This window comes from Sphaerodactylus townsendi, linkage group LG02 (assembly GCF_021028975.2).
Source record: "Sphaerodactylus townsendi isolate TG3544 linkage group LG02, MPM_Stown_v2.3, whole genome shotgun sequence".
In the NCBI taxonomy this organism is placed as follows: domain Eukaryota; kingdom Metazoa; phylum Chordata; class Lepidosauria; order Squamata; family Sphaerodactylidae; genus Sphaerodactylus; species Sphaerodactylus townsendi.
In genome coordinates, this window is record NC_059426.1 from 97860890 (window position 1) to 97887408 (window position 26519).

The 26519-nt window shown below is 39.7% G+C and overlaps 1 protein-coding gene across 1 annotated transcript in view; it reads left to right on the forward strand.

The window, feature by feature from the left end:
* The window catches only part of KIF18A (kinesin family member 18A), a 63000-nt gene that overhangs the window by 33514 nt on the left and 2967 nt on the right, over positions 1-26519 (forward strand). The window contains exons 11-16 of the mRNA XM_048486356.1: positions 1288-1452; positions 2699-2820; positions 8113-8351; positions 21816-22293; positions 23345-23449; positions 24546-24652. Coding sequence (XP_048342313.1) covers positions 1288-1452; positions 2699-2820; positions 8113-8351; positions 21816-22293; positions 23345-23449; positions 24546-24652 — 1216 coding nt within the window. The remainder of the gene's footprint in view (positions 1-1287; positions 1453-2698; positions 2821-8112; positions 8352-21815; positions 22294-23344; positions 23450-24545; positions 24653-26519) is intronic.

Genomic DNA, 26519 nt, shown 5'->3' on the forward strand with positions numbered 1-26519 from the left:
AGAAGCAGCTGTCCTGATAAGCCCTGTCTGTGAATCTGTCCCTCATTCTTTCTTTCTGGGCTCACTGTTGGCTTTTCCTTCCTGGTACTCTGCCAGTAGTATCCACTGTGCCTTTAGTTTACTTTCTGGAACTTCCTTTTGAACTCGTGCTCTTCTTGACCATCCCAAAATTGCTATGCCATCTCCTATGACCAGTATAAAGTGTCTACCTATCAAATTTACCTTTTAGTTCCCTTTCAGAACTTGTGCTATTTTTCTACATTCTGCCATTCATCTTTCTACCTCAACAGTTAAAACATTAATGACCTCTTAACTACGTTTTCAATAAAAATGGGAAGGGGACATATCGACATTGTCACTAGTCTTTAGTATGTGATAGAGATTTTGTTTGCTGGCTTTTTACACTTTATTTGTGGTCCTTTTGCCTGTTTTTTACTGACATAATTTGGCTCAAGTGACTGATACACATTTAACCCTCAATGGCATTCTTTGAAGGACTGCTGTAAAATAAATGTTGTATTTATTTTCTTAAACATCTGTTTTCAATGGAGTACAGCTCTAACCTTAAATTAATGGGAAGGATTGCTGTGGGATTTTTTACCCTACAGAACTAAGCAAATAAGTTTTTTTTTTTTTTCAAAAAAACTGAAAGTGAAGGGAAATAGTATAAATGCGCTGAAAATTTATTTTTCCCCTCCTTGGAAAGATTTTGTGCTTAATTGCCAAACTTCTTGAACTTTTAAGTTAAAAGAGCAGCATGTGGGCCATTTTCCCCCTAAAGGAATGCTGAAAAAAGTTATGAATATAGAACCTGAATCCTTTTTTAATTCTGTTCCATAGCCTGAATAAATTGTTTTAAACAAGCTTATTAAAAAACAGATTGGAGGGCTAGAAGGAGGACAACTGATTCAGTGATACAGGTTTGCACAGCTGCCACCAAAACCCACCTTCTCTAGTAACAAGTAAAATATGTGATGTAATAACATCACACAGAGTTTCCCTGACTCTGCAAGCAACAGCCAATAAAGAGGAGCACTGGAACTGGTCACATACTGGTCACATATTCAGTTAATGCTTTGATTGTGTGTTTCTGCAAAGCAGGGGGTTGGACTTGATGGCCCTTGTGGTCTTCCAACTCTATGATTCTATGACATACTTTGTTTTTTGTTAGTGAAAAGGACATGTCAAGCTCTTTGCTTTCAGCAGCAGCAACATTTTCTCCACAACATCTAGTTTTGTGCTTAGCTTTATACTGATCTATTAAAAAGGAAATTGGTTGTATTTCAGGCAACTGACAAACGGGATCACCGGCTTGCTTTACTTAAAGTGAGACGTTCACAAATGGAGGAAAAAAAAGAGGAGGAGCTGAAAAACTTCGAAGAGAACACTAATTGGTTGCATCGGGTGGAAAATGAAATGTGCCTCCTAGGACAAGATGGCAATATTCCTCAAGTAAACTGTTTCCTTCTTCCTGTTTGTTGTGCTAAATATGACTGGCCAGTCAGCAGTACCCAGTGTTGCTGCAGGAGACAAAAGGGACTGGTTGGGTTCTCATGTTCCTTACAGAAATCCATGGGTTGGTTTGAGAAGTTGAAATGAAGGGATGCAGCTGGGGTAGGAGGCAGATATGAGGTACTCCTTCATCTCAAACTACTGCTAACCACTTATGACCTTTTCCCTACTTATCTTAAGTAATTGCTGTAGGTAATTGAATGGTATTTTCTTCCTTCCTCCTAGCCCACTGCAATGGTGGAAAAGAAAGATGGAGATAAAAGGCCTATTTTAGATTTGAGGGGGTTAAACGTATGTGTTACAAAGTTCAGAATGGTTCCTTGCTTTCACTTATACAGTTATTGAACAGTTCATTGTGGTTTGCTGTATTGGCTTTGAACGATGCTTATTTCCATGTTGCTATTCATCAGGAAGACAGAAAATGGTTACATTTTACATTTGAAGGAAAAGTTTACCAATATACCGTGTTGCCTTTTGGACTGGCTACAGCACCACAGGTTTTTACAAAGTCCATTGCACCAGTGGTGGCACACTTGAGAATGATGGGATTCATCATATAGTAGATGATTGGCTTATCATAGTGGCATCCAAAGAGCAATTGGAAAGAAATGTGGTGTAGTGGCCCTTATCACTGGTGTTAATATACTTGATGAGTAAGCCATTTGAGTTGTTGGCAGTGACTTTTTGTCTATGTACGTGTTTTTTTAATGGCTATAACTTTGGCCAGAAGGATTGTGGAGTTGGCTACATTGAGCATTGAATCTCCATTCTTGAAAGACTTTTGTTGGAGTCTCTTCCAAAAGTAGTGTTTAGATTTCATGTGACCCAGAAGTTGATTTTATCATTTTTTCCCCAAATTCTATGTCTTAGACAGAATGGAGATTGCATAGCCCAGATGTTAAAAGGGGTTTGCTGTTTTATTTCAAGAGAACAGCCATTTAGGAAGGACAAAACTTTATATTATGTTGGACATTCCTAATGGTCACCTAACACACACACCTTCCACTGGAACTATGTTGGGTATCTTGGTGGGCTGGAGAGGACAGGGAGAATTAGAGGAAATTGCTACCCCCTCTTAAGAATATTAAGTGCCCATCAGAAATGAATGGTTGAATATACCTCAACATTGTTAACTTTTATACAAGCTTACCTATATTTGAATTTACTTATTTTTTCCTTTCCCAAGGAGCTCTCGAAAGATCTTCAGTGCTGTCACTTGAAAATGGAAGTTAAAGATTTGAAGACTCAGATGGAATACATGAGAATTCTAGCCTCCCTCCAAGAGCAGCAGCATAAGCAGACAGAAAAGTAAGTCTGCATTCCAGTGCCATATTTGATAGTCCTTCATATCTAAGGCTTACTCTTCATATGTACATACACAGAAATGTTACCTGGCCTGTTAAGCTGTGGAGAAGGCAAAGCAGAAGTATAAGCAAGAAAATAGTTTTATACTGATGCTATGCCTAAGTCTGTACGTTCTTGTGCTCCAGTTTAGAGGTTCTGCAGCCTCTGTTTGTCTGTGCCATTTGCCAGGCTACAGTTTTGGAGTTAATTGTAAGCAAATGCTGTAAAGCAGAAAAAGAGGCATTAGCGTACATGGATCTTGATTTAAATGTAATTTTACAAATGAATATCGAACTGTAAAATTCTGTACTCTTTCTGTAGAGGCACCAACAGTGTCAGGTAGGGTCAAACAACAAACAATGCAAAAGAACAGCCTTTCCATATGCATACATACCATAGGTTTTCCCAGTGGTCAAACTTTGCGTCGTGGATACATTTTCTGTGAAATCATTCTGCATACCTCCATTCCCTCCTGTTCCTTTTCCCTTTATCTTTTCAGTTGCATTTATTCCACATGCTACTGCTGAAAACATATTCTTAAAGATAGTGGGATGTCACCCATGATGCAGAAGAACAACCCTCCTTTTCTTTCTTTTCATAGGCATGGAGCTTCCATTTTTTCCATTGAGAACTACCCACACAAAATGGAACCCCCCCCCCAAAAAAAAACTTGGAGGAGACACCATTACTTGAAGCAACAGAATACATAGCCCACCACCCCCAGAAAAACATACTTTTTTTGCCAAATTAGAGCAATAATAGCACACAGTCATTACTGTGGTGCTCCCTTGTAAATTTCACTCTTTCTTCATTGTGGGCACAGCACTAGTTCAATATGAAATTGAGAAAGCTGATCTAATACCACTTGCTTCTTATTGCTCCCTCAACATTACATTGCTAGTTTGATATGACAAAGACAAAAAAAATTCTTTTGAAAATGGAGGAGGAAGAAGAAAATGGCTGAAAGGAAAGCTGGGCGACTACACAGGGGTGTGGATGAGGACCAGTTGTTTGGTGGGGTGGAAAAATAAAGACTCTTTTAACATGACGGCATGCTTGAGGAAAGCTGGCGTAGAAACCAATAGGAAAAAACATCACAGTCGAAGTGCTTGGGAAAACAATGGAGGAAAGCTGAAGGGAAACTGTTTCCAGAACCAAACAGAAAGAAAAAGTGTGGAATTCAATGAAAAAAGTAGCATTTTGGTGGCAAGATTCACTGTCAACAACTCATGCAGAAAAGGCCAACATGTGGGAAGGGTAGATACGATTTTAAAATGCTCAATTAGAAGCTCAAGATGAATGTTCATCCTGAAACAGATCCAAAATAATAACAGCACGATTTAGAGTGCGATCCAGAGAGAGTGGGTGGAGCTTTGGAAGTGGCACATGGTTGTCCTGATGCAGATGCCCACTCTGCCGCATAAAGGCCAGATATGCTGAAGGAGGGACTATTATGCTGGCAACAGGATGTGCAGCACGCGAACTTGAAGGCTGCCATGCATGGCGGTGCCCCTCCACTACAGAAGCCCATGCCAGTGGCAGAGCTGACTTCAGTGTGCTCCCAGAGGCAGAGTTGACTTTAGTCCCAATGCAATTTGAGCCCAATGCAATTTGAGCCCAGGAACGCACTCTTTTAGTGGCACTAACTTACATCACCAAAAAGGGTGGCATAAATCATTCCCAGCGAAGAGCTTCTCTGGAAGGGAAGAGGCTTTTCACTTTCTCCCCCAGCACCCATTCAGCTGATTGAGGAAGCTGCTGACTGTTTTCCTTCCAGCACCAGACCCTCATGGAGTTCTATTCTAGAGAATAGCTTACCCTACCTCCACCTTCAGGGAAGACTTCGAGAGGTCTGTGTTAGAAAGGAAGACAGATCTGCAAAAGACCTTGTGCGGGGCTGTAATTTACAGTCCATCTAGAATCTACATGTTCATTATAATATTCCCTATTTTGTTATGTTTTCAGCTCCTGTGGCTTTACTAGGTGGCCTTTTTAATCTTGCTTGCATATAATTGACCTGTCGTTCTCTTCTTGGTTAGTTCAGGATTTTGGACTGGCTCCTCGCTCTTTTTTGGAGGGAAAAGGGTAACCAATCCTAAGTCAAGGGACAGGAATCTGTGAGGCATTTAGTATGGTAACTGTTGCGCTCATGTTGAGGAAGCATGGCCATGCCAGCCTGTTCTAAAGAAGTACTAGGGAGCATGATAGCTGTGTTAAGGAGTAAGTTCAGTTCCAATGCATTAGAGAATCTTTCTTTCATCAGAGAATGCTTTCTCTTCGTTGTAACTTTCATTCAATTAGAGTGTTTATCTTTTGTATCTATTGACTTCTTCTAGTTTGATTATATTTTAATAAAACCTTTAAAACTGGGGTTTGTTATACATCTCAGACTCTGATTTAGGCAGCCTTCCCCCCCCCTTCCAATTTGCGACAAAATGGATGCTACCAGGGGATTTCAAGGGGGAGAGGAGTAACCTGGGATCTTGTTATGTAAAGGCAAACCCTCAAAAGCTAGGTTAGCGACAGCAGTTTAATTTTTATTTTATTGTATGTAGTAATGTGTTGGAAGCTGCTTTGACGCCCTGCGGGGAAGGGTGACACCCACCTAGTGATTAAGCAGAGTGTTTGATAAGTATTTTGTAAGGGAGGGTGAGTAGGAGGTCAAAGCATGTTACAGCCCAGCAAAGGTAGCTGGTCATCTCACTACAGGGCACTGGCAGCAAACTTTCAATAAACAATGAAATAGAATTTGGATTGTAGAACTAACCAGAAGTCTAAAAAACAGAACTAAAACTAAGTAGAAGTGTTAACATAATGCATAAAATCTTGCAAAATTAAATAATAGGATCCAACTTTCAATAAACTATACATATTAGAATAGACCACAATCCCTACTAATTTATCCAGGTAACTTTGTGAGTCTTTTGTACAGTGCTACTTTGTTGCCTACATTAAAAAGTCCTCTTCAGTCATTCAGTTCTGCATAGTTTGTGGGAATCCAGGAGAGTGGAAACCTTCCTCACCTCAGGCAGAACATTGGTAGTAACCACAATAGAGAGAGCATGGGCAGTTGCTGATTTTGCTCATTTGCAGGTTGGTACCTGCAGAAGGCCCTGCTTAGATAAGTGAACCTGTCATGGCAGAGCATGAGGGGAAGACTGGTATCACAGATAACAGGGTCCAAGGCCATGAAGGGATTTGTATTATTTATTTATTGCTGTGTCACCCTTCCCCGCAGGAGGTCAAAGCAGCTTCCAACACATTACTACATACAATAAAATCAAAATTAAAATAAATTCCAAATTTGGCAACTAAAATGTTACAAAGATGCTATAAAATTCCTGATTTCCAAATATACAAAATACGACAGACGTAAAGCAAACTACAAGACTGGAAATCAGAAAAACTGAACAGAGGGGAAGAAAGAAGGGGGGAGGGATGCCATGTTAGATGGCAAAAAACATTGCTGCCTCAAATGTATGTTTGGTGAAACAGCTCTGTTTTACAGGCCCAGTGCTAATGCATCAGATCTACAGGGCCTGGGCCTCACTAGACGGAGTGTTCCCCCAGGGTGGAGAAAGTCCTGGCCCTGGTTGAGGCTAGATGGAATCTTTTGGACCAGGGATCACCAGCAGGTTATTTTTTGCAGAACACAATACCCTTTAGCAGAGGTGTAGCAGGGGAAAATGGAGATCGGGGCAAAATGGCACACCTGCACCCCGTGGTAGCTACTCCCCCCCGCCCCACTTATCTGAGCTGGTGGCAGTCCCGGATAGCCTGGTGGGGCTGAGGGGCACTCGACTGCAGCCTCCGCTGGGCGGGGCCAGGCCAAGGGGTGCCCTGTGGCAGCCCTACTAGGCCACTCCTTCAGCCTCTGCTGGCTGAAGGAGTGGCCTGGTGGGACTGGGGCTGTCTGAGGGGTGGGGGGTGGTTTTGCACCCCTCCCCCACGGGTACCATCCCCTTCTCCCCCGCGCCAATTCAGAAGCGTGGAGGAGGCGCAAAATTGCCCTCCCATGGCACACCCCTCCTCCCCCATGCCACCCAGAAGCCGAGTCAGCGCAGGGGAGGAGGGGTGTGGGGCGATTCCCCCCCACTGTGACAGAATGGCATGCACTCGGGGACATGTGACCCCTTTAGGTAATGAATAGGGAGATATGATAGCCAATATTTTGAATTGAGCTCAGTAACTGATGAGTAACCAGTAGTTTGGATATAGAATGACAGTAATATGCATGCTTTATCTAGTCTAGCTCCCAATCATAGCTGAGCTGTGGCACTCCACAGAAATTGGAGTTTTCACATTGATTTTGAGGAGAGACTAACGTATAGTGTATTAGTCTAGTCTCAATGCCACAGATTGCATGAATCCAGGTGGCTAAATCAACCTTCTCAAGGTAAGTCATTTTTTTTTGAGCTAGGTTGAGTTGGACAGAAACCTTTTTCACAACTGCATTAATTTGCTACTCCAACAATATAACCAGTATAATCCAAAGCTCTTAATTGAACTGGCAAGTCAGATGAACTCCATCAAAAGTGGAGCACATAAAGTCCTTCAAGATCTCTACCTTTCCAACTGACATTACTTTTGTCTTTCTAGGGTTTAATTTAAATTTGGAAATTGTTAGAACTTATTCTAGAAAAACTTGAAAATATATAGAAGATTGAAAGGAACATGCCCTCATCCATTCCATGACTAATCTCTTCCATTCCATGACTAATATCTGCTCTGCATATTATGGTGGAGGTGAATCAATGTGAGATTACATGTCTCAATGGAGCAATTATAGATAAATTAGTTTGTTGCCTTGTGCATACTATTTATACAGTGTCTTCAAGTATACATTTTAAACTTATGTGACACTAACAGTAGTCCATAGAAAAATTCAGCATCACAAACCATGTCACAACTTCTATAAATTACCAACTAAAAACACTATGTGGTGTATAAGCTATTTTGTTTTGCCTTTTTTGGCTCTATTTTTTTTTAATCTGGTTGGATGCTTGGAGGGAGGGGGTTAAGGTTGTCATTTTGATCTTTAAGCCCCTTTATCTTGAGTGGAATTGCTCTGTTGACTTCAGAAGTTGCAAACTGTGATTAGTATCTTAGTATCAGGTTTTCTCTGGCATTTTGAAAAGGCAAAAATGGGAGTAATCCCATTGCAAGCCCAAAAGCTGATAGTTAAATGTATATTTGAGATAGTATCCTTCTAGAAATATTTCTAACCTTATTTCTTTGATTTTAAAAAAATTACAGAATACTGAATGCTTCGCTTCCAGTTCTAAGAAAGCAGTACATAGCTCTTCAAAATGGTGGATTAACAAATGGTGTAATAGAAGATGACTTCAAGGAGCTTGAACAGTTGATTCAGAGAGAGAAAGCTGTAGTTTGGGCTGACCAGATGGTTAAAGATGAACCAATACAAAGTGTTCAACCTCTGATGTCTGCTATCTTGGTATTTCCACAGCTGGAGATCAATCGGAGTACTCCCTGCCGTAAGTACAATATGTTTTGTCTTCTAAATATGCTAATCTATTTAACTTCCATACAAAACTGTCAGTTTGGGGGTAGGTTTACTTTGGAATCAAACAAAAAGAATTAATTTGGTATTCAAACCACAGTTCTGCCAGAAAGTATTATTTCCTGGAATTAGTGTCTTTCTTCATCCTGGGAGTATTACATTGACTGAACTTGTTGTTAAGCAAAGTAACCAGTGGTAGCACCTTGCAATAATATGTATATACGGTACTTACTCAAATGCAAAACTAAGGTTTTTTTTCAGATGTGCCATTCAAAACAAAAAGAGGGGATTGTCTAACTTTTGTGTGCTAATTAGTTATGCCAACAATAAAATATGTATAACACTTTAAGAGTGTTGTCTTACATTTAAGAGTATTCTCTTTCAAGTAAATATAGTAAGTCTGTATTCAAGAAACTTGTGGACCCATCTATGTACAATAAAGTGGTTGAATTTTTTTTCTTATACTTAAACATGAACTTAAAAAGCTTTCTGCAGTGAGATATTTGGTAGGCCGGAATAGTTTGGGATGATGTCAGAAATCCGCCCCCTCCCCCTTTCAGATGTCTGAATGAAATCCATAAGGGGTTGTGTAGATTGAGGCCATTTGTTTGCCATTTGCTACATCGGTTAGCACAGTCAGCATTGATCTTATGCAGACCAATAGTCTGGTCAATTTGCTACTGAATTAAGGAATGCTTCAGTTCGTATTAGCAAATACTTTTCCCTTTCTATTACTGAGAAATCCTGTTTCATGCAAATATTGCTTGATTCCTCTCATAGTGGCAATTTGCTACATACAGTGTAATCCTGCAGTTGTGCTTCCTGGATGCTCCTCTCTCTCAATGTTTCTGCCCTTTCACTGGAAGAAACACTGAATAGGAAGGACACTTTGGAGAGGTAGTCACAGGAAGATGCAAGCTCAGTGGTGACAGCTAAATTTCCACCACTCTGCACCCTTTTAGAGTGGTAGAGTTTCAAAACCAGTGGCTTTCACTTTTTAAACTATGTTCCAAGGCACCTTGTTGAAATTGTATAATGTACAAATCAGTGATGGTGAATAAATGTATCTGAAACTCTTCCATTACTATTTTTTTTTCATCTGCAGGGTGAGAGTTGCAGTGGGATTTGGGTGTGGGTTATAGAATTTAATCCAACTTCTCTGGAGCATTGCTGAGATCCAGTAGTTCTGGCAAGTGTATCAGATAAGCAGACTATGCATCCTAGAATAGGAATCCTAATCTTTCGCAATAATATAAGCTTTCCATGGTAAACATGCAGAAGTTTCTCAACAATAAGGTGATACAGGAAAGACCCCTTGAAGGAAAAGAGCTTGAAAACCAGTCTCTTAATTAAAATTAATGGGGTTTAAGAAACCAACAGCAAGTTAGACAGTTATACTTAAGAGTAAATCTCATGGAACTGTACAAATCACAGTAATATGGAAAATACTCCCAGTTTGGTTTTAAAGATCCAGCACAAAATACTCTCGTAGTTTATAGAAATTGGTTCCTTAGCAAATTTATCTTTATGAAAAATATGATCTTTGGTAAGCAATTTTCAAATAAAAGTTTACACAGATCCCATCACACCTTCTGAATGCATCGATTTTTGGTGTGTAATCTGTTCAAGATGTTGGACAGGAAATGGGGTTTTGCAAAGAGGGTGAAAAGACAAGCCACCTGTTATACAGGGGTCATTATTCCTTATTTAAAAATCCATATTTCATTTGCAACATAATTGCATGGGCTTTACTTGTCAGCAGAAGCAATGCAATTCCCTTTCTTGGCTCTAGATTTTTTGGTTTTCAGCCTATTTGTAAACTGAAGGACACTAGCTTTTTAAAAGCTACATATTATAAAATATTGTGTATATCTTCGCATGGGAATGTTTCAGAGGTTTTCCAAAATATGCTATGTTTAGATAAATTAATTGGTAATCATAATGTTTTATATATGCTAAAGTATGTATGCAGTATAGTTTAATTTAAAAAATCCACTATGAATTAGTTTTGAACAATGACTTCCTTTAGGCGTGGTTATACTATTTAATGGTGCTTTCATCTCATCAACTCACTTGTAATTAATGAATGGCATGATTATAGAGTTAAGCATTTTGTTTAGCGCCCCCCCCCCCCAAAAAAAAAAGACCAAATGCCTTGCCTGGCTTTGCCAGTTTTCCATTTTTTAATGTGCCCATGTAATTGGGAATTGGGTGTTACACAACTCTACTTGCAAATGCCCCTTGATCTCTAATGTAGGATATCATTGAAGGAGGAGGAGGAGGAGAAGTTTGGATTTATACTCCCCCCTTTCTCTCCTGTAGGAAACTCAAAGGGGCTTACAATCTCCTTTCCCTTTCGCCTCACAACAAACAGCCTGTGAGGTGGGTGGGGTTGAGAGAGCTCCATAAAGCTGTGACTAGCCCAAGTTCACCCAGCTGACGTGTGTTGGAGTGCAGAGGCTCATCTAGTTCCCCAGATAACCCTCCACAGCTCAAGTGGCAGAGCGGGGAATCAAACCTGGTTCTCCAGATTACAGTGCACCTGGTCTTATCCACTACACCATTGCTGCTCCTGAAGCACACAAACTCTCTTCCCCTGAAGTGTCCTGTGTTTACTAAAAACTTGGGAGTGATCTTTATTGTCATGCTAAGCTTTGGAGAGAACAGAAGTGTCAACTGATCACCTTTTTAACAAAAAAAAGCATCTTCTATACTTGCTAATGATTTGAGTTATGCTGAATGCTATACAAATTATGCTGAATGCTATACAAAAAATTACATGGAAAGAGAAGGGAAAGGGCCTAATTAAGGACACATGGGTAGAGAAGAATTGGCTGGTGATCAGAAGATACATAAAATTGTATACATGGATGTCAGAAGATACATAAAAATTGAACCTGCGGTGATCTAGTCAAGGTTGGCAGGCAGGTAGAAGGAAAACATATTTGGAAAGCAATGTATTTACAAACTGAGGAGTTTCACTTTTATCATCGGTCAGCAATTGCTGACAACAGTTTAAAAAAGTCTTTCTAGCCAAATGGCATTTTTTGGAGTCACCATGTTTTTGCACAGACTGATTCTAAAGCAGTGTATGCATGTCCACATTTTAGGGCTCTTCTGTATGCTTCTAATGCAGCAAACAGCACAACCAGTCTACCACAACCAGTCAGGAGTTCTGGACAATGTGAATTACAGCTATTAGTTTGATGGTATAATTCCTTCAAACATCCTTCACTGGTCTTCCTGCCAGCCCTCCCGCAAAACTTCATAGTGTTGCTTCTGTGGGATGAGAATGACAGTTGAAACTTGGCTAAATAATAATGTCTTCCTTTGAAACTACTTTAATTCATAAAAAGATCATAGTTCAGAAAAAGAGAGAGAAGGGAAGAGGAGACCTACCTTTTGGCTCCAGCCAGTTCATATTTATAGCAGATTTCAATGTTAGGTGCAGCTGTGATATTTAACTCCTGCCTCTGAGTATAACATAAATTATTGTGAGTCAACTAAAATACAAATTCCAAATTAAGAGTGGCATGTAGGATGTTGATTGATGTTGTGATAGGAGCTTTTCTATGTATGTAAGGAGCATATAAGCAACAACTCCACTCACAGCCCAGCACTTGCTGGTCTTTATGAGAAAAAGTTTCTTGGCATAGTTTCAGGCATCCCATTTCTGTAAGCTTTGCTATACATTAGTAGGGAAGGAGGGAGATCCATTTTTACAGGTAGGGGGAGTGTCCATTACTTCCTCTACTGACCAAAAGCAATACCAATTTATTTCTAAATTGATGAGCTAATTGCTGTAAATTTCTGGGGTAGTTAAAAGATTGACTTTAATCACAAGTCTGTCAGTATCTTGCTCTCTTATTTGTAAGATTCATCATGTGCAGAAAGCACCCTCCCTTCACACTGCCCTTCTACGACTTCCTTCCTTCATCTTGAATAATGGCATAATGCTAATGACCATGTTGCCTTTCTTTGAATTCAAGCTGTTGTGTAGCCTCTTCACGTTGTAGTTATTGTTTTAAGAATGTCATTAAATTGCCCAGCATAATAACACCTTTGGGTCACATGAATATTAAATAGCAGGAATTCATTCACTAGGCAACATTTGCAGCTCGGAATTCCATGAGTCAGAAAGCTGTTAAAAGAATCAAAATTTATGATTAGGAGAGTAATTGGATCAATCACTGGAAGCTCAGAAATGTTTATTGAAACAAATACATTAATATTTGATTTCACTTTAGCCAAACAACTTTGCAGACTTAAGTTTCCAGAAACATCCTCTCCTACATGGATTAACATGAATTCTGGAAGAAGAAAAATCCTAGCCCGTTATTTTGCCCCAAACCTAATTAGAATTAATCCCACTTGTCAATGTCTTTTTGACATTAGCCTAACTTTGCTGGCTCTGACATATGTTTGTTAAATACAACTTCTTGCTTCTCACATGATCTAATTCTATGCAATCACAAATGATCTACTTTGCATGGACACATACCTGCCACAGAGAGATTCTGAAACTCAAAAACTCTAGAGAGTACTCCTTCCTTTGCTCCTCTATGTTGCTTTCCTGCTTTTTCCATCATGAAAGGAGGCAGTGACCCTCCCCTTTGTTTTATGCTATCATGGACAGAGGTTCTTTCCTTCAAAACTCCATGTAAAAAACTCATTTGGGCCTTCTTCCTATTTTCAAAGCCAAAATAATTACAAGGAAGACTTTATAGCAAACAGCCTCAAAAACATTCTCAAAAAACTTTTTAAGACATGCATGACTTGCAGGGCAAAAATCTCCTGCCTGGATAATTATATACTTTGCCTACTATATCTCGGTGAAGAATTCAAGGTGTCCAGTATGTAGACAATTTAGTTCCAAAGCAAGATATGACACAGACTGAGAGATAGCAACATTCAGTGCTGCTTCTGATAATTATCTGGGCATGATGATGCAACAATCCAGAGTAATAGATCTGATCGTCATTGATTCTAATGGAACCAAGACCGGTTTTAGCCCCCCTGGTTCTGGCTACAACATTCGAAAAGAACAGAAACTACTACTGTATATACTCGAGTATAAGCCAACTTTTTCAGCACATTTTTAATGCTGAAAAGGCCCTCCTTGGCTTATACTTGAGTATATACGGTAATTCCAAGATGGTGGCCAGAGCTGGGGTTGCTGTGGGGATCTGGTAAGCATATTGCTGCTTTTTTTCTAACTTACTAGAGAGCTGTGAAAACAAGCTGTAAGGACAGCCTGCATAGCATTACAACTAGTGTGTGTGTGTGTGTGTGTGTGTGTGTGTGTGTGTGTGTGTGTGTGTGTGTGTGTGTGTGTTAAAAGAAACAGAGGCATTTCTCTCCTAAGGGTTATTGGTGCGTTGCATTCTAGATGAATACAATTCTTCATACAGTAGCTTACTGCCAAATACTGATGTTGCTGAAGACAAAGACTTTATTTGGTCAAAGTTTAGGCTGGCATGGCTATGAATCCCAGAATTATTCTACATTTGGAGGAAAACAGTGGTTCATTTGTGTTCCTAGAGTGCTAGAAAGCTGCTCATCCCTAATGCAAACTCTGTTAAGCAACTTTATCTCATCTTGCTCCCAAATCTTCTGTTTTTAGTTGCTACTGAGTCACGTTCAAAGGCTTATACTTGAGTCGATAAGTTTCCCAGTTTTTTCGTGGTAAAATTAGGTGCCTCTGCTCATATTCAAGTCAGCTTATACTCGAGTATATACTGTATATCATTATCACCTGGAAGAAGCACTTCAGAGCCTTGTCCCTTAAAATCTGTAATAAGCACAAGCCTCCTGAAAAACTTTGTCAAGGTCATCCCAGGTATCTTCCACCTTGTCATAAAGTCATGATTTCAAACCTCTCAAACCCGTCACCAAACCCATGCTAATTCTGAGAATTCCTTTGCCACAGGCCACTCCCTGATATAACTCTGTCAGTATCTGTAACAAACTTAGACCAGACAATCAGAATCTCTATAGAAGAATAAGATCTTTATTGAAAGACTGAGGCTCCATTCAATGGCTTGTGAGCAATGAGATAAAAACTGTAGTAAAGTGTCCAGGAGAACTCTGGTCTGTCCCCCACAGTAACCTTCACACGCTGGACTGGGCCAGTCTGGGAAGAGCGCCGATTAATACACAGACAGGAAGACTTCACAGCAGGTGTTAAGCAGTAACTGACCAACGTTCCAATCCCCTCTTCACAGTATCAGAGGGTGAATTTGTTGACTCCGTACCACTGATTCCCTGACATATCAGTTGGATACAATGGTACATGCCCCCCTCCCTCTCTTCTGTAAGATCTATACTATAACTACAGCAATGTCTTGGTAACCTGTATGCTTCCCTCAGTTCTGATCCAACCAATGTTATGCAAGTTTCTTTGGCAATATCAGAAGGACACTCTGGTTCTCCATTGGATCTGATGATCAACATTCAGTCTTATGACTTGATCAGTTACTATAATGAACAGGATTTTGATTTTGCCTTGAAACTGTCCCCAGAGAATCTATTACTAGAGCCATCCATATACCATTCAAGTGAAGACTTCAGGCTTATAACAAGCAGCAGAATTGTATGGCAACATCACTTGAAATCTCTGTCTCTTCCCCCTCCCCAAAAGGGCAACAGATCCCAGCTTTACTGGTCCAGTCATCTTGCCTGTCATGGATGGAATGTTAGAAGTGACCATATGTCCCTGGCTTAAATTAGCCTCTGTGCCACCATCAACCCACAGAATTGAAAAACAGTATAGGGCCAAGCAACATCCCATGACCAGCTCCCAAGTTGTTGATGCAATCCAAGGGAGAAATAAAAGCAGTTAATGTTTTGTCCCTGTGACCGGGGGGGCTACAAACTCAAAGTGATAAGTCATAACAGCTTCATCTCCTCTTTGACCTTACAACTGCCAATTTCCTGTGTACAATGGCCAGATATCAACTTTTCCTGGGTTCTAGAGGCATCAAAGTTCTCCAAATACCAGATCTGCTTAACCAAACATATGGCAGATAGTGCGATCCATAACCTGGCCACACCAATATTGCTCTGGGGTAATCCCTCCCATTTGATGGGATCTAACTATTAAGTAACAAAACCAACAAAGTCATCACTTAGGAGAGGAAAGATAAATTTGCAGCAAAAATCATAGGTTTCATACCTGTTGCTCCAGTCCTGCAAAGGCCCAGACCATAATTTCAGCCATATACTAATTCTTTCAAATGGTAGAACATACCACAAATAAATCCCATATATAGGCCTCTTTAACATCCATATATTCCTATTGCTCGCTGTACACAATCCTTCCTTCAAAAGAGAAAATCCAGATCCCAATCCCCAAAAACCATTTTTTGTAATTTCATAACTACAAATCACACCCAGTACTAACTTTTTTTTACTGCACCAAAGTGCATGTGTCAAGACCATTGGATTTTGACCATGTCAAATGATTATTTCGTAGAGTTCCTTGAAACTTCAGATCAGTCCCCATCTACTCCCAACCTACCCAACCAATCCCTTCAATTCTTAGTAGAAGTAGAGGCTTTGTTGAGAAGTAGAGGCTTTGTTGAGAAAAGAGACAATTACAAAAGTACCTCCAAAAGAACAATACCCAGGTGATTCTGGTGGAAAAGAAAAGATGGGTGAGAGCGATACTTGAAAAGAAAAATTGAGAATTGTATCCATGTCAGATGTCCTTCCTCTGATAACTCCAGGTATATGATGTGTAACCCTATTAGATCCCTGCTTTCATGTAAGAATCAGACCAGATTTTCAGAAGTACTTTTGCTTCTAATGCGGCAGTCTTTCTCTTCAATACTCAATCCTACCATTTGGTCTAGCCACAGAACCAGAGTGTTCTCCAAGGTAATAGGCAAGATCATGAAATCTACCCTTATCTAGATGATTGGTTGGTTGTAGCAGACTCCAAGGCAAAGCTGCAGTCAGATGTCCAATTAATTCACTGGTAGTCTGCAAGCAAAGGCTGGACAAACACTTGTCAGAGATGCTTTAGGCTGATCCCGCATTGAGCAGGGAGTTGTACTTGATGACCTGTATGGCTCCTTCCAATTCTACAATTCTAATCCTGAAAATTTTAGAGGGGCTCAAATTATGAGTCAACTTTTGAAAATCCAAGGTCAAATCTACACAGAAAGTGTCTTTCATAGGAGCAATACTGAACTTCTCCCTGACAAATCCCTTTCCATCCATCGACAGAATCCCCGCCATTCATCTAGAAATATTCCATTGCAGTCACCTGCAGCTCCAACCTGCCATATTCTTGCAAAGTTTCCTCGGATTAATGACCTCTACCACAGCCACAGTCCCATATGCTACATGTGCACCTTACACACATGTGCACCTTACAACTGTGGTTTCTAAGGGTCTTCAACATTCTTCACCATCCCCACTCTAGAAAATTATTAAATGCTAAGAAGCCATCCATGTGTTGCTTGTACTCCTCAAAATGGAAGTGCTTTTTGTCCAAAACAAATCATCCCAGTGGTATGTCCCCTAGTTCTAATCCTAATCTACTGCCTTCAATTAGTCCAAAGAGAAATGTGTTCATCCATTGCCAAGTTGCATATGGGCACAGTAACCTGTTTGTGTGCAAACAGTAGAGGAATCAGTTTTTGCCCAGAGAGAATCCAAAGTGCTTTTGAAAGGCCTGTTCAGCCAGTTTCAACCACTCCAACCACCAGTCTCTCAATGGAATCTTTCATTGGTGGTAGATACACTGATGGGCCTACCATTCAAACCTGTGGCCACTTGCTCATTCAGACTACTCTGTGTGAAAACCATATTCTTAGTAGCTATAATGCTAGTCAGGGGAGTCAGTAAACTCCAGGCTCTCCTTTCTCAAAATTTTCAACTTCAAGGTAATATAATAACTATCCCTTGAGTTATAGCCTAAGGTGTTTTCAGAATTTCACCTAAATCGAGACATCACTCTGCCAGTATTTCTTCTGTAGCCAGAAAATGAAATTGAACATGCACTTCTCACTCTAGATGTTCTCAGGGCATTGCTATTCTATCTGAACTGAACAAAATGTGTTAGAAAAGACAACAATCTATTAGGGTCTTTTCAGGCCCAAAATCAGGCCCTGTTAATCTTTCTCAGGCCCTAAATCAGACCACAAACTTTCTCAGCAATCCATTTCCAGAGCCCCTAGAGGATGGGGCGGTATAAAAGTTTAATAAATAAATAAATAAATTCTGTACCTGGTTATGCTACCAGTTTGCACAGGTTGACTGACCATTGCACCTCAACACCCATTCCATCAGATCATCTCAGACTGACTTCTGAGGCAATTGATCAATGTTTCCATGTTGACGAAGTATGCAAGATAGAACCTGGTCCTTCTCATGTATCATTGCCAAGCACTGCTCCACTGGCATCAATGCTGTTAAAGATAATGGCAATCAGAAAGGTGATAACTCAAGTCAGTATTCAACTAGACGCTCATTCCCACCTCCCAAGACTTGGTAAGTCAGCTCTCTACTGTTCTATGTGGGACTGCACGGATACAATGCCAATGAACACAGGCTTGCACTTGCCTTTAATTGTTCACTGAGTTGTCACTTGGGCAACCACACATCCTGGCCTGCTGTGAGCTCTGGCAGATGTAATAAGTAAGCTAACTCTCTCCAGTGGCAGCAGTGAGGAATTGAGAGAAGAGTGCCCTGCTCCTTCCTTTTACACGGGAAAACGTAGAAAAGCAGCATGGAGGAGGGGGAAGGAGTGCCCTGTAGAGTTTTTGAGTTTCAGAATCTTTCCAGAGCAGGCCTGTGCATCCACAGTAATCCATGTGCAACTGCCCAGGTGACCACTCGATGATGAACAGTTACAGGTTAAGATGACCCTGTTATCTCTCTTGCATTTGTACTCTCCTGCCTTAAGTTAGTTCCTTTAGGGAAAAGATTGCTGGAGTTATGATATAGCATTGCTAGAATTGAAAGAAAGTACCAATAAAAATGTGCATTACCTAGGAAATCTCTGGTTCAAATGTTGGCTCAGTTGTAGACTTATTTTGCATTTAGCATTAGACAACATTCTTTTGCATCTATTGAATCTCGCTGTCTGGTTGAAAACCACATGATGCAGAAACATTGCTTGAAGATAAGCAGCTCTTGCTGTTGACCAGTACCTGGATGGGACACCTTGTGTTGGGGGGGAGGGGGCCACACATATCAGGAGTGCCTTAACTGACAGATGAATAGTAACATTTAAGTATATAATAATGAACTATCAAGTTGAATACAGAAAATTACCATCAGTCTGCCAGTCCTAAGAATACAATAAGTTTAATTAAAGTAGAATAAAAGGATTTCTTTCAATCTGAAATGTCATGGGTAGTTACTACAACATAGCAATAATTTATCTTTGGATAGTTGATTCTGCAATCTCCCTTAGTATATCTTGGTTTTAGAATCTAAGTAAGAAAAGTGGAGTCAAGTGGAGGACATACAAAGGCGGTTAAACCATCTATTTCTTGCCATCAAATCTTGAGGAAATATGAATAATTCCAATTAGCTTTATGAGAGTAGCCTTTTTTTATATAAAAGGGCGGGGAGAATCCCATACTTCCATTTTTGTTGAATTAATGGTAGAGGTAACTAAAAAAACTTTTTAATTCCTGTTGTTATTTGCTGTGGAATATAATCTGTTGACATTAAATAGCTATTTTAAGTCCAGAGGTTTTCATTTTGGCTTTCTATTTGTGCTATGTAAAACCCCATTTTATTAATGTACATGTAGTACAGGATGAAAAATGGTTCACTGTGATATTCAACAAATTATTAATGTTGGCAAGACTACTTGTGTTCTCTACCTATTTTATAGTTTAAATGCTTATATTTACGGTTATTTTCAAAGTGTTTTCAGTGCTTGGTCTGGGAGAAGCTTGGCACTCTCATGAAAAATGTTTCTCACAGACTTCCTTCTCAGTTGCTCTTAGGACGTTTTGCAGAGCCCTGGTGGCTTACAGTAAACAAACTTCCTCCCACCCGAAAATGGAACCTTATTGCTGTAATGTATCAGCACAGACCAATCACTGCTTTTTCCCTGAAATGCACACTTTCAGAAGCATAAGTGAGAACAATGCCACATAAATTAATATTTTAAATAGCGGCCTGAAATGTTTAATGGATAGCTATTTGAAAGATTATAATTGGATTTCCTTGGTAAAGTGTAATGTTGACATTCAGAAAAGTAGCTGTTCAAAATGTTATGATTTGCAGATGATTATTCTTAAAATCTGGTTTTCTTTGCCATAGGATTTTGGAGTATAAATATTTTGATTGTCTAATTGTCTTTATTTTTGTTGATTAGAAATACAATGTTAGATTGTTGAAAGACTGAAACATATAAAGCTGTATTAACGGGATTATTTCCAACTGTAAAAAGATCTGTCTTGTGTTGCATTCTGAGTAAATATGTAAACAACACTTCAGTAGAATATATGCTTTCAAAAATATGGTCTTTCATTGTTGTAATTACTATTTTTCATATGATTACTATGTGACAAATGTATGTATGTTTTATTGATTTGTTAACCAAGGGCATTGTGGGGGGAGTGGGAATAAAACCACAAACACATCTAAAAACCCAAATAAAAATTGTTATGAATACCCACAATTGGCCATACTAGTCAAATCAAAACCAAAATTCCCATTTATGTTTTTTTTACATATAGTAAAAGGGATTATAAACACTAATCTGATGTAGATTTAGCAATTGATAATATGGTGTCATCTATTGACATGGATGAGTGAACAACCACATATGTGATTCTTTAGTTATATTAAAACTAGCAGCAAAGCCCATTGCAGGAGAGATGCAAAGGATGGAAGAGGAAGCTTCTCCCATTGCAATCGACTTTACTGGGGCTGTAGCACTCCCCCCCCCCCACTCCCAGCATGATGATTGACACCTACCTGGTTCTGGGTCTGTCACTTCGTGGTGGGAGAGGTTGGACAGGTGTGGCTTGGGGTAGGTAGGACGGTGAGGATAGGGGGAGGTTGGAAATGTAGAATGGGAAAGCTTGGGGTCGGGGGAGGGTTGGAGGAGGAAAGGTGAGACTTGGGGTGGTGGCAAGGTGATGTTTGGGGTGGGGAGGGTGGAATGGGGAGGGGTGGGGTGGGGAAGGGTTGAACAGTGGGTTGGGTAGAGTTGGAAGGTGAGTATTGGGGTGCGGGAGGGGGAAAGGTGAGGCTTTGGGTGCGGTGAGGGTGGAATGGGGATGCTTGGGGTGGGGGGAAGTGAGAGGGCTGCTGGGGGCCTGCGGAACAGTTGTTCCACAGGCTGGGCTGACTGGTGGGGGTGGGAGGCGGGATGAACCAGCTGATTCCTGGCTGGTGGGAGTGGGAGGGCTTCTGCAGGCCCACAAAGTAATGGCACCAAGGCACCACTGCTCCAGGGAGATGATGAAATATCACCCACCGGTGGGGGAGCAGGACTCACAGTTGTTGCAACATTCCATTCCCTTCGCCATTTATTGTTTAGGATGGGCATTTCAACAGGTTCCAGTGCTGTTTTTTTCCATTTAAATGCTGTGATGTGCATGTGCTATTGTTACAATTTTACAGGTATTCCAATAAAATTGCCTCCACATAAAGATTTAAATTTGTTTGACTGTAACATTTAAACTATACAACTATTTTTTTCCTGATCAGATATTTGTTTACTGATTCCCCACAATGGTTTGTTTAAGGTTGTAAAGAGTACATTTGATTCAGTGCAAAATTTTTCATTTGCACTAGTGTTCTTGCACAAGAAAAGCGAACAAAAGTCCACAGTAGCTACTTACAGTGTCAAACTGGCTTGTAATTCTGCTTTCACAAAATGTTGTACAGCCAGTCTTGGGGTTTCAGGAAGTAAAACACTTCTTAATTCTCAAAATTGCTGCCCAAGATCCAATGTGGGAGTCGGAGATAGTAGCATAAAATCGTGCCTCTGTATGTTATGTATATGAGCAAACTAGGATCAAAGTGGGAGATATTGTTCAAGATCTTGCACAATCCCTTCTGCAAACGGACCTGCACTAAGTAGATTTATTTTTCTGTTTGTGCATCTCTGGATCCAACATATTAGTTGTAAGGTTTATCATTAAGATATAAATTAGGTAAATGTTTTGGCCAGGAACATTGGAGTACCTCAAATAATTTTGTAATTAAGGGAAAGATGCTAATTTACTGGTGAAATCCATATCCCAGGTCTTGCTCTTATGGGAGGGATCATTTTTACAAAATTTTGTATATAATTCTATTAGCGTAATCTTTTTTGTGACAGGTAAACAGCTTGTGTATAAAATCTGATTGAAAAGATGTTTCCCCCATCAGAAATCCTTCTTCAGCTTGGCAAATTTCAGTTATAAATTATCAAAATGTAACAGTTATTTAAACAATAATGCTTGTCTTGATCTAGGTGTCTTGACTTCAGGAGAAGCTAAAGCCAATGTTCAAAATGAAGTACAGTGCAAAATACCTCAGAAAAAAACAAGGCGGAAGCTAATGGATTCTCCCCTGATGGCACTAAGTCCTGAACAGCACAGTCAGTCAAGCCCTAATAATCTGGTGGATTCCCTCAGCAAGGCACTTCGCCCTATTGTGTACACACCTGAGATCTTCAGAATGCCAAAAGAGGACCTATGTTCTGAGACTGTGATAAAACAAGCCTTGCATACCGCAAGCCTCCAAGAAAGAAATAGATGTACAGTACAAATACAGGGACCATTAAAACAGGATAGCCATAAGGATATTGCATGTAATGAGAGTCCAGAGAGCCCCATGAACTCCACAGTCACTCTTTATGAATGTAATGTTGGAAATTCAGATGAACATTCTTCAAAAGAACTGGAACACAAGTCACAGTCAACCAGTGGCAACAGCAATGTTTTACAAAGGTACTTTTAATTTTGTTTCTTTTCTGAATTTATCATGGGTCTCAATTGATGCACATTTTGAGGTATATTGGCAAACTCATAGAATTTATGGCCTCTGAAACTTATGCCTAAATTGATAAAGTGTAGTCAGGGTGAACAATAGTCTTGACTATTTCTGTTGTTTGTTCAGTCCCTTCATGAGCACAAACAAATGTAAATATGACATTCGATTCAAAATTACCAAGTCTCCGCAACCAAGCGGCCCATTTGGTGCAAGGATTGCAGATGTTTCCCCTGCTCCCCTAGCAGTCTTTTCTGACCCCAGGAAAGTTGATTTCAGGGGTTGTTGCTGGGCGGGGTAGGTCTAGCTCTCAAGTTCAGGAGTGGTTTCAAACTTGTTAATTTTTTAGCATTTGTTGTATCTCACAACTTATCTTTATTTGCATATTTTAAAATTATATTAATACAAAGTTATATCGCTGGGCACATTTTGTTCTTCAAGGAATAGAGGCAGCTGATAAATGTTTTAAGTAAAATAAATTATGGCTAGGGTCCTCATAAGTTTTCTAGGGTCAGACAGGACCCTGGAGGGTAAGGGGGACAAAGGAAGATCTGTGTTCTGCTGACAGGACACTGAATCAAACCATACCAGTGCTAGAACTCTGAGTCATCCAATGAAATGCACTGGCTATAGAGTCCGGACAGACAGAAGTGTGGAGTAGTGGTTACAATGCTGGAATAAGACTGGGGAGATTCACACTGAAGTCACCACTAAGTCATGAAGCTCAAGCTTCCCCCAACCAACTTCTTGTACTCTCTGGACTGACAATATTAATTCAAATGAAGCCTGTCCATTAAATTAGATGCTTTGATGAAAATAAGCATGTATGCTGGCTTTTTTTAAAAAGGGATTCTGAAATCTGAAAAATTGCTACTGTTGTTATTCATATTGCTTCACTTCTTTCACTTCATTACCAGTTCTCTTTTGGGACATAAAAAATTTAAATTATAATGTTATCATTTAAATAAATATCAAGCGTGTTTTTCACAATCTTTTTTATTGTTATTTCAGACTTGGCCTTCCTTCCTTATTAAATAGACACCCAGGACCTATACATGAGAAACCATCTTATATGGCAATGACATCTGCTGCTGAAAGAAAAAGGAAGTTATTAAAGTAGGTACTGCATTATGTCAGAATGCTAAATTTGTCAGTGCAATATTCTTATTTAGCTTCCCACCAGTGACATTTATATTAAGAGAATGTCCACTCCATGATTTTGAAGTCTGATGTACGTATATTCATTTTGTGCTCTCCAATCTTATCAGTTCTCACAATTTTATCCTCCCCTCTATTTCACTGCCTGTCATTAACTGGTAGGTAGTGACAACTTGATAGCCATGCCGCCATCACCACAGGTTGCTGACTGAATTCTGCTTGGTCAAGTCACTCATCCCAAGTGCCAGGTTGACTTTTCTATGGTGATTTCTATGATTTCCTACTCAGATAAAATTGAGGTGAAAATTGCAGTTGCTGTTCCACTTCACTACTCCAGTATATTTGTTAATATTTGAGAATCCCATTGTTGGTTTCAAAGTGAGCAGGCTTCAGCTTTTATGGTAATTAAACTTTAAAAGATGAAAAATTCATCCTCACAATAGCTTGAGACTACAGGGAATGTGGAAGGGACCTATGCAGGTCACTCTTCCACAGTTTCTTGTCCCTTCTGATTAAGCTCAAAGACTGCCTTTTCCCAAAGACATTCACAGGTCCCAGTATGTCAATGAAAGCATTCGCTTAAAATTACTTTTAGCTGGTAATGATCACAGATTGGACAACACTATTAATTTGGACCTACATGACCAAATGACTAAAATGTGAAATTTGAATTCCATTTTCAGAATTTGCCTTTTTGTCACATTTTTGTCTTGCCCTCCACTTTAACAAAACCTATCATCAAGATCCTTTAAGAAGCTTCTATAACAATAAATGAAGAAGAAATTGCTTTATTTAGGTAGTTCTATAAGCTCTTTAATTTTAAATGTCTGGAATTCTTAGATTGACTTAATTTTGAGAAAGTGGGCCAGTAGCTGGTAATAGACTGTGTTGTCTCAGTCCACAGCAAGAAGATCTGCACAAGAATTTCCCCCACAGTGGCTGATAGAATGTGACCCTGGTCTGACCTGTTTCCGGATGTTGTATTTTGGGGAGGGGGGTATAAATTCAACATTACTTTGTGCTGCTTTAAAAAAATAGTTTTTTAAATTTTCAGCTCAGTACCAAACAGTGGATTAACAAATCAGCAAGATCACGTAGCTGCAAAGCGTGTTAAACAAGACAACTTCATAACCACTAAACCTTTGAGGGTATCTAAAACAGGCAAGTGTTCAAATTAAAATTTTTATTGTTAAGATATTCAAAGCTGGTGAAAGGTCCAAGATTAAAGTCTCTTACTGCTTATCATTTTTTTGTAGTCTGTAGGTTTGGTAATTAGTGGATATCTTATGTCCACTCAGACTTGCTTTTAGAAAATGAATAGCTCGTCAGAGAGACTCTCATTCAGTTCCAAACTACAGGAAATGCTTGAGTTCAATGAATGAAATGTCCATGAAGCAATTTGAGTAAAGGGTTTTATATATCAGGGCCACAGTAGTGAGGGGGGAGGGATGTTAACTGATCAAAAATCCCCACCCATCCCTGAACTGTTTAAGCTGGGCGGGGGGAGGGCACTGTGTTATATCAGTTTCTCTTTATTTGTCTTAAAGGAGTTGGGGGGGGGGTTACACTTTCAGTTGGGGGAATGGCAGTATAAAGACCCAACCACCCTGGCAAGGCATATCCTGAGACAGTTTGGAAATGCAGGAGAACCATGTTGGGAGTAGCCATGACATAACTGTTGCCATGTTGGGAGTAGCCATGACATAACTGTTGTTGATTGTCTGTGTTTTCATCACAGTTGCGTTTGCAAGTTGACCTAACACTAAGAGCTTGAATTAGCCTTGAAATACTGAGTGCCAGTAATATGGAGCTGCAAATGTTCCATGTCTAAATTTTTCTACAGAAAAATGTCTATCCCACATATGTAAATATAGTCTGTCTATAGTTTTCAGGGGTGTTGTGCTGCAAATCAATCATGTTAATTCGGCTAAATGTAGGATAGGAATTGTGGACATAACTTCAGTTCTTATACAGGGTGCAGGCTTGTACGTAGTGTATTTGCTTTCTTTTGCCAACATTATTTAAAATATTTATTAAAATTTGTATCAGATGATTTTCTGATTGAAATATTCCCACAAACGAACATCACTGGTCAATGCTTTCATAGCCTAGCTTACCTTAAACAATTGCCTCTTGTTACCTCTTGTACTATTAAACCAAAAAAAAATGTTCAAATGAGTAATTTGTGAAGTGTTATCTGAAGTGCCTCCCAAGCAAACAGAAGATGAATGAAGTATTATCAGTACTCCACACAATACTTTCTACATGTTAATTATTTGTACTAAATGTTGGGGAATAAAGAATACCAGCATCAATTACCGTAATTGTCTTGTTAAAGAATCATGCAGCTGAATGTCTAATTTAGACACTGCAGTACATTAGACATGCTTAGAATCTCAAAAAGCATAAATATTCCAAGACTGCATTTCTGAAAATGAAAAACTTACATGTGGCCCAATTCCAATAAAGATCCAGTGTGAGCAATTGAAAACCATGTAGCTTTGGAAAATATGGTTCATGTTGTACAAGCTGAGCTGGCAGTTTCTTGCTTCTGTTCTGAGGACCCTTCACTGGCTGCCTCTTCATTTCTAGGTCCAGTTCCAGGTGCTGATGCTTGCCATTTATTTGTTTAGTGTAATATTTATACCTATACTCAAGGTGACCTAAAGGTATTAAAATATTACAAATTAAAACCAGATGCAATGTTTAAAATTGCAAATATTCCCTGCTCCCCAGAGGACTACTGTTCTTATCCCATCAAAAGTCCAGGCAAACAAACAAGACTTGTTGCATTTCCTCAAGATAAATCTCTTCTCTTCAGAAAGTCCCTTCAACAGAGTGGAGGCTTCAGTGGAGAAAGGTCTGACTTGGGTCATTGCAAAGCAAACCACCCTAAGTGAGAGAATAGCCAACAGGAGGCAGCCTGAGAATTGTAGTTGGTCCATGGGAATATTTTAGGAGAGATATGTTGGACTCAGGCCATGAAATGTGTTCGTGACCTGGAACCCCCACACTTGAAAGAGTGCCC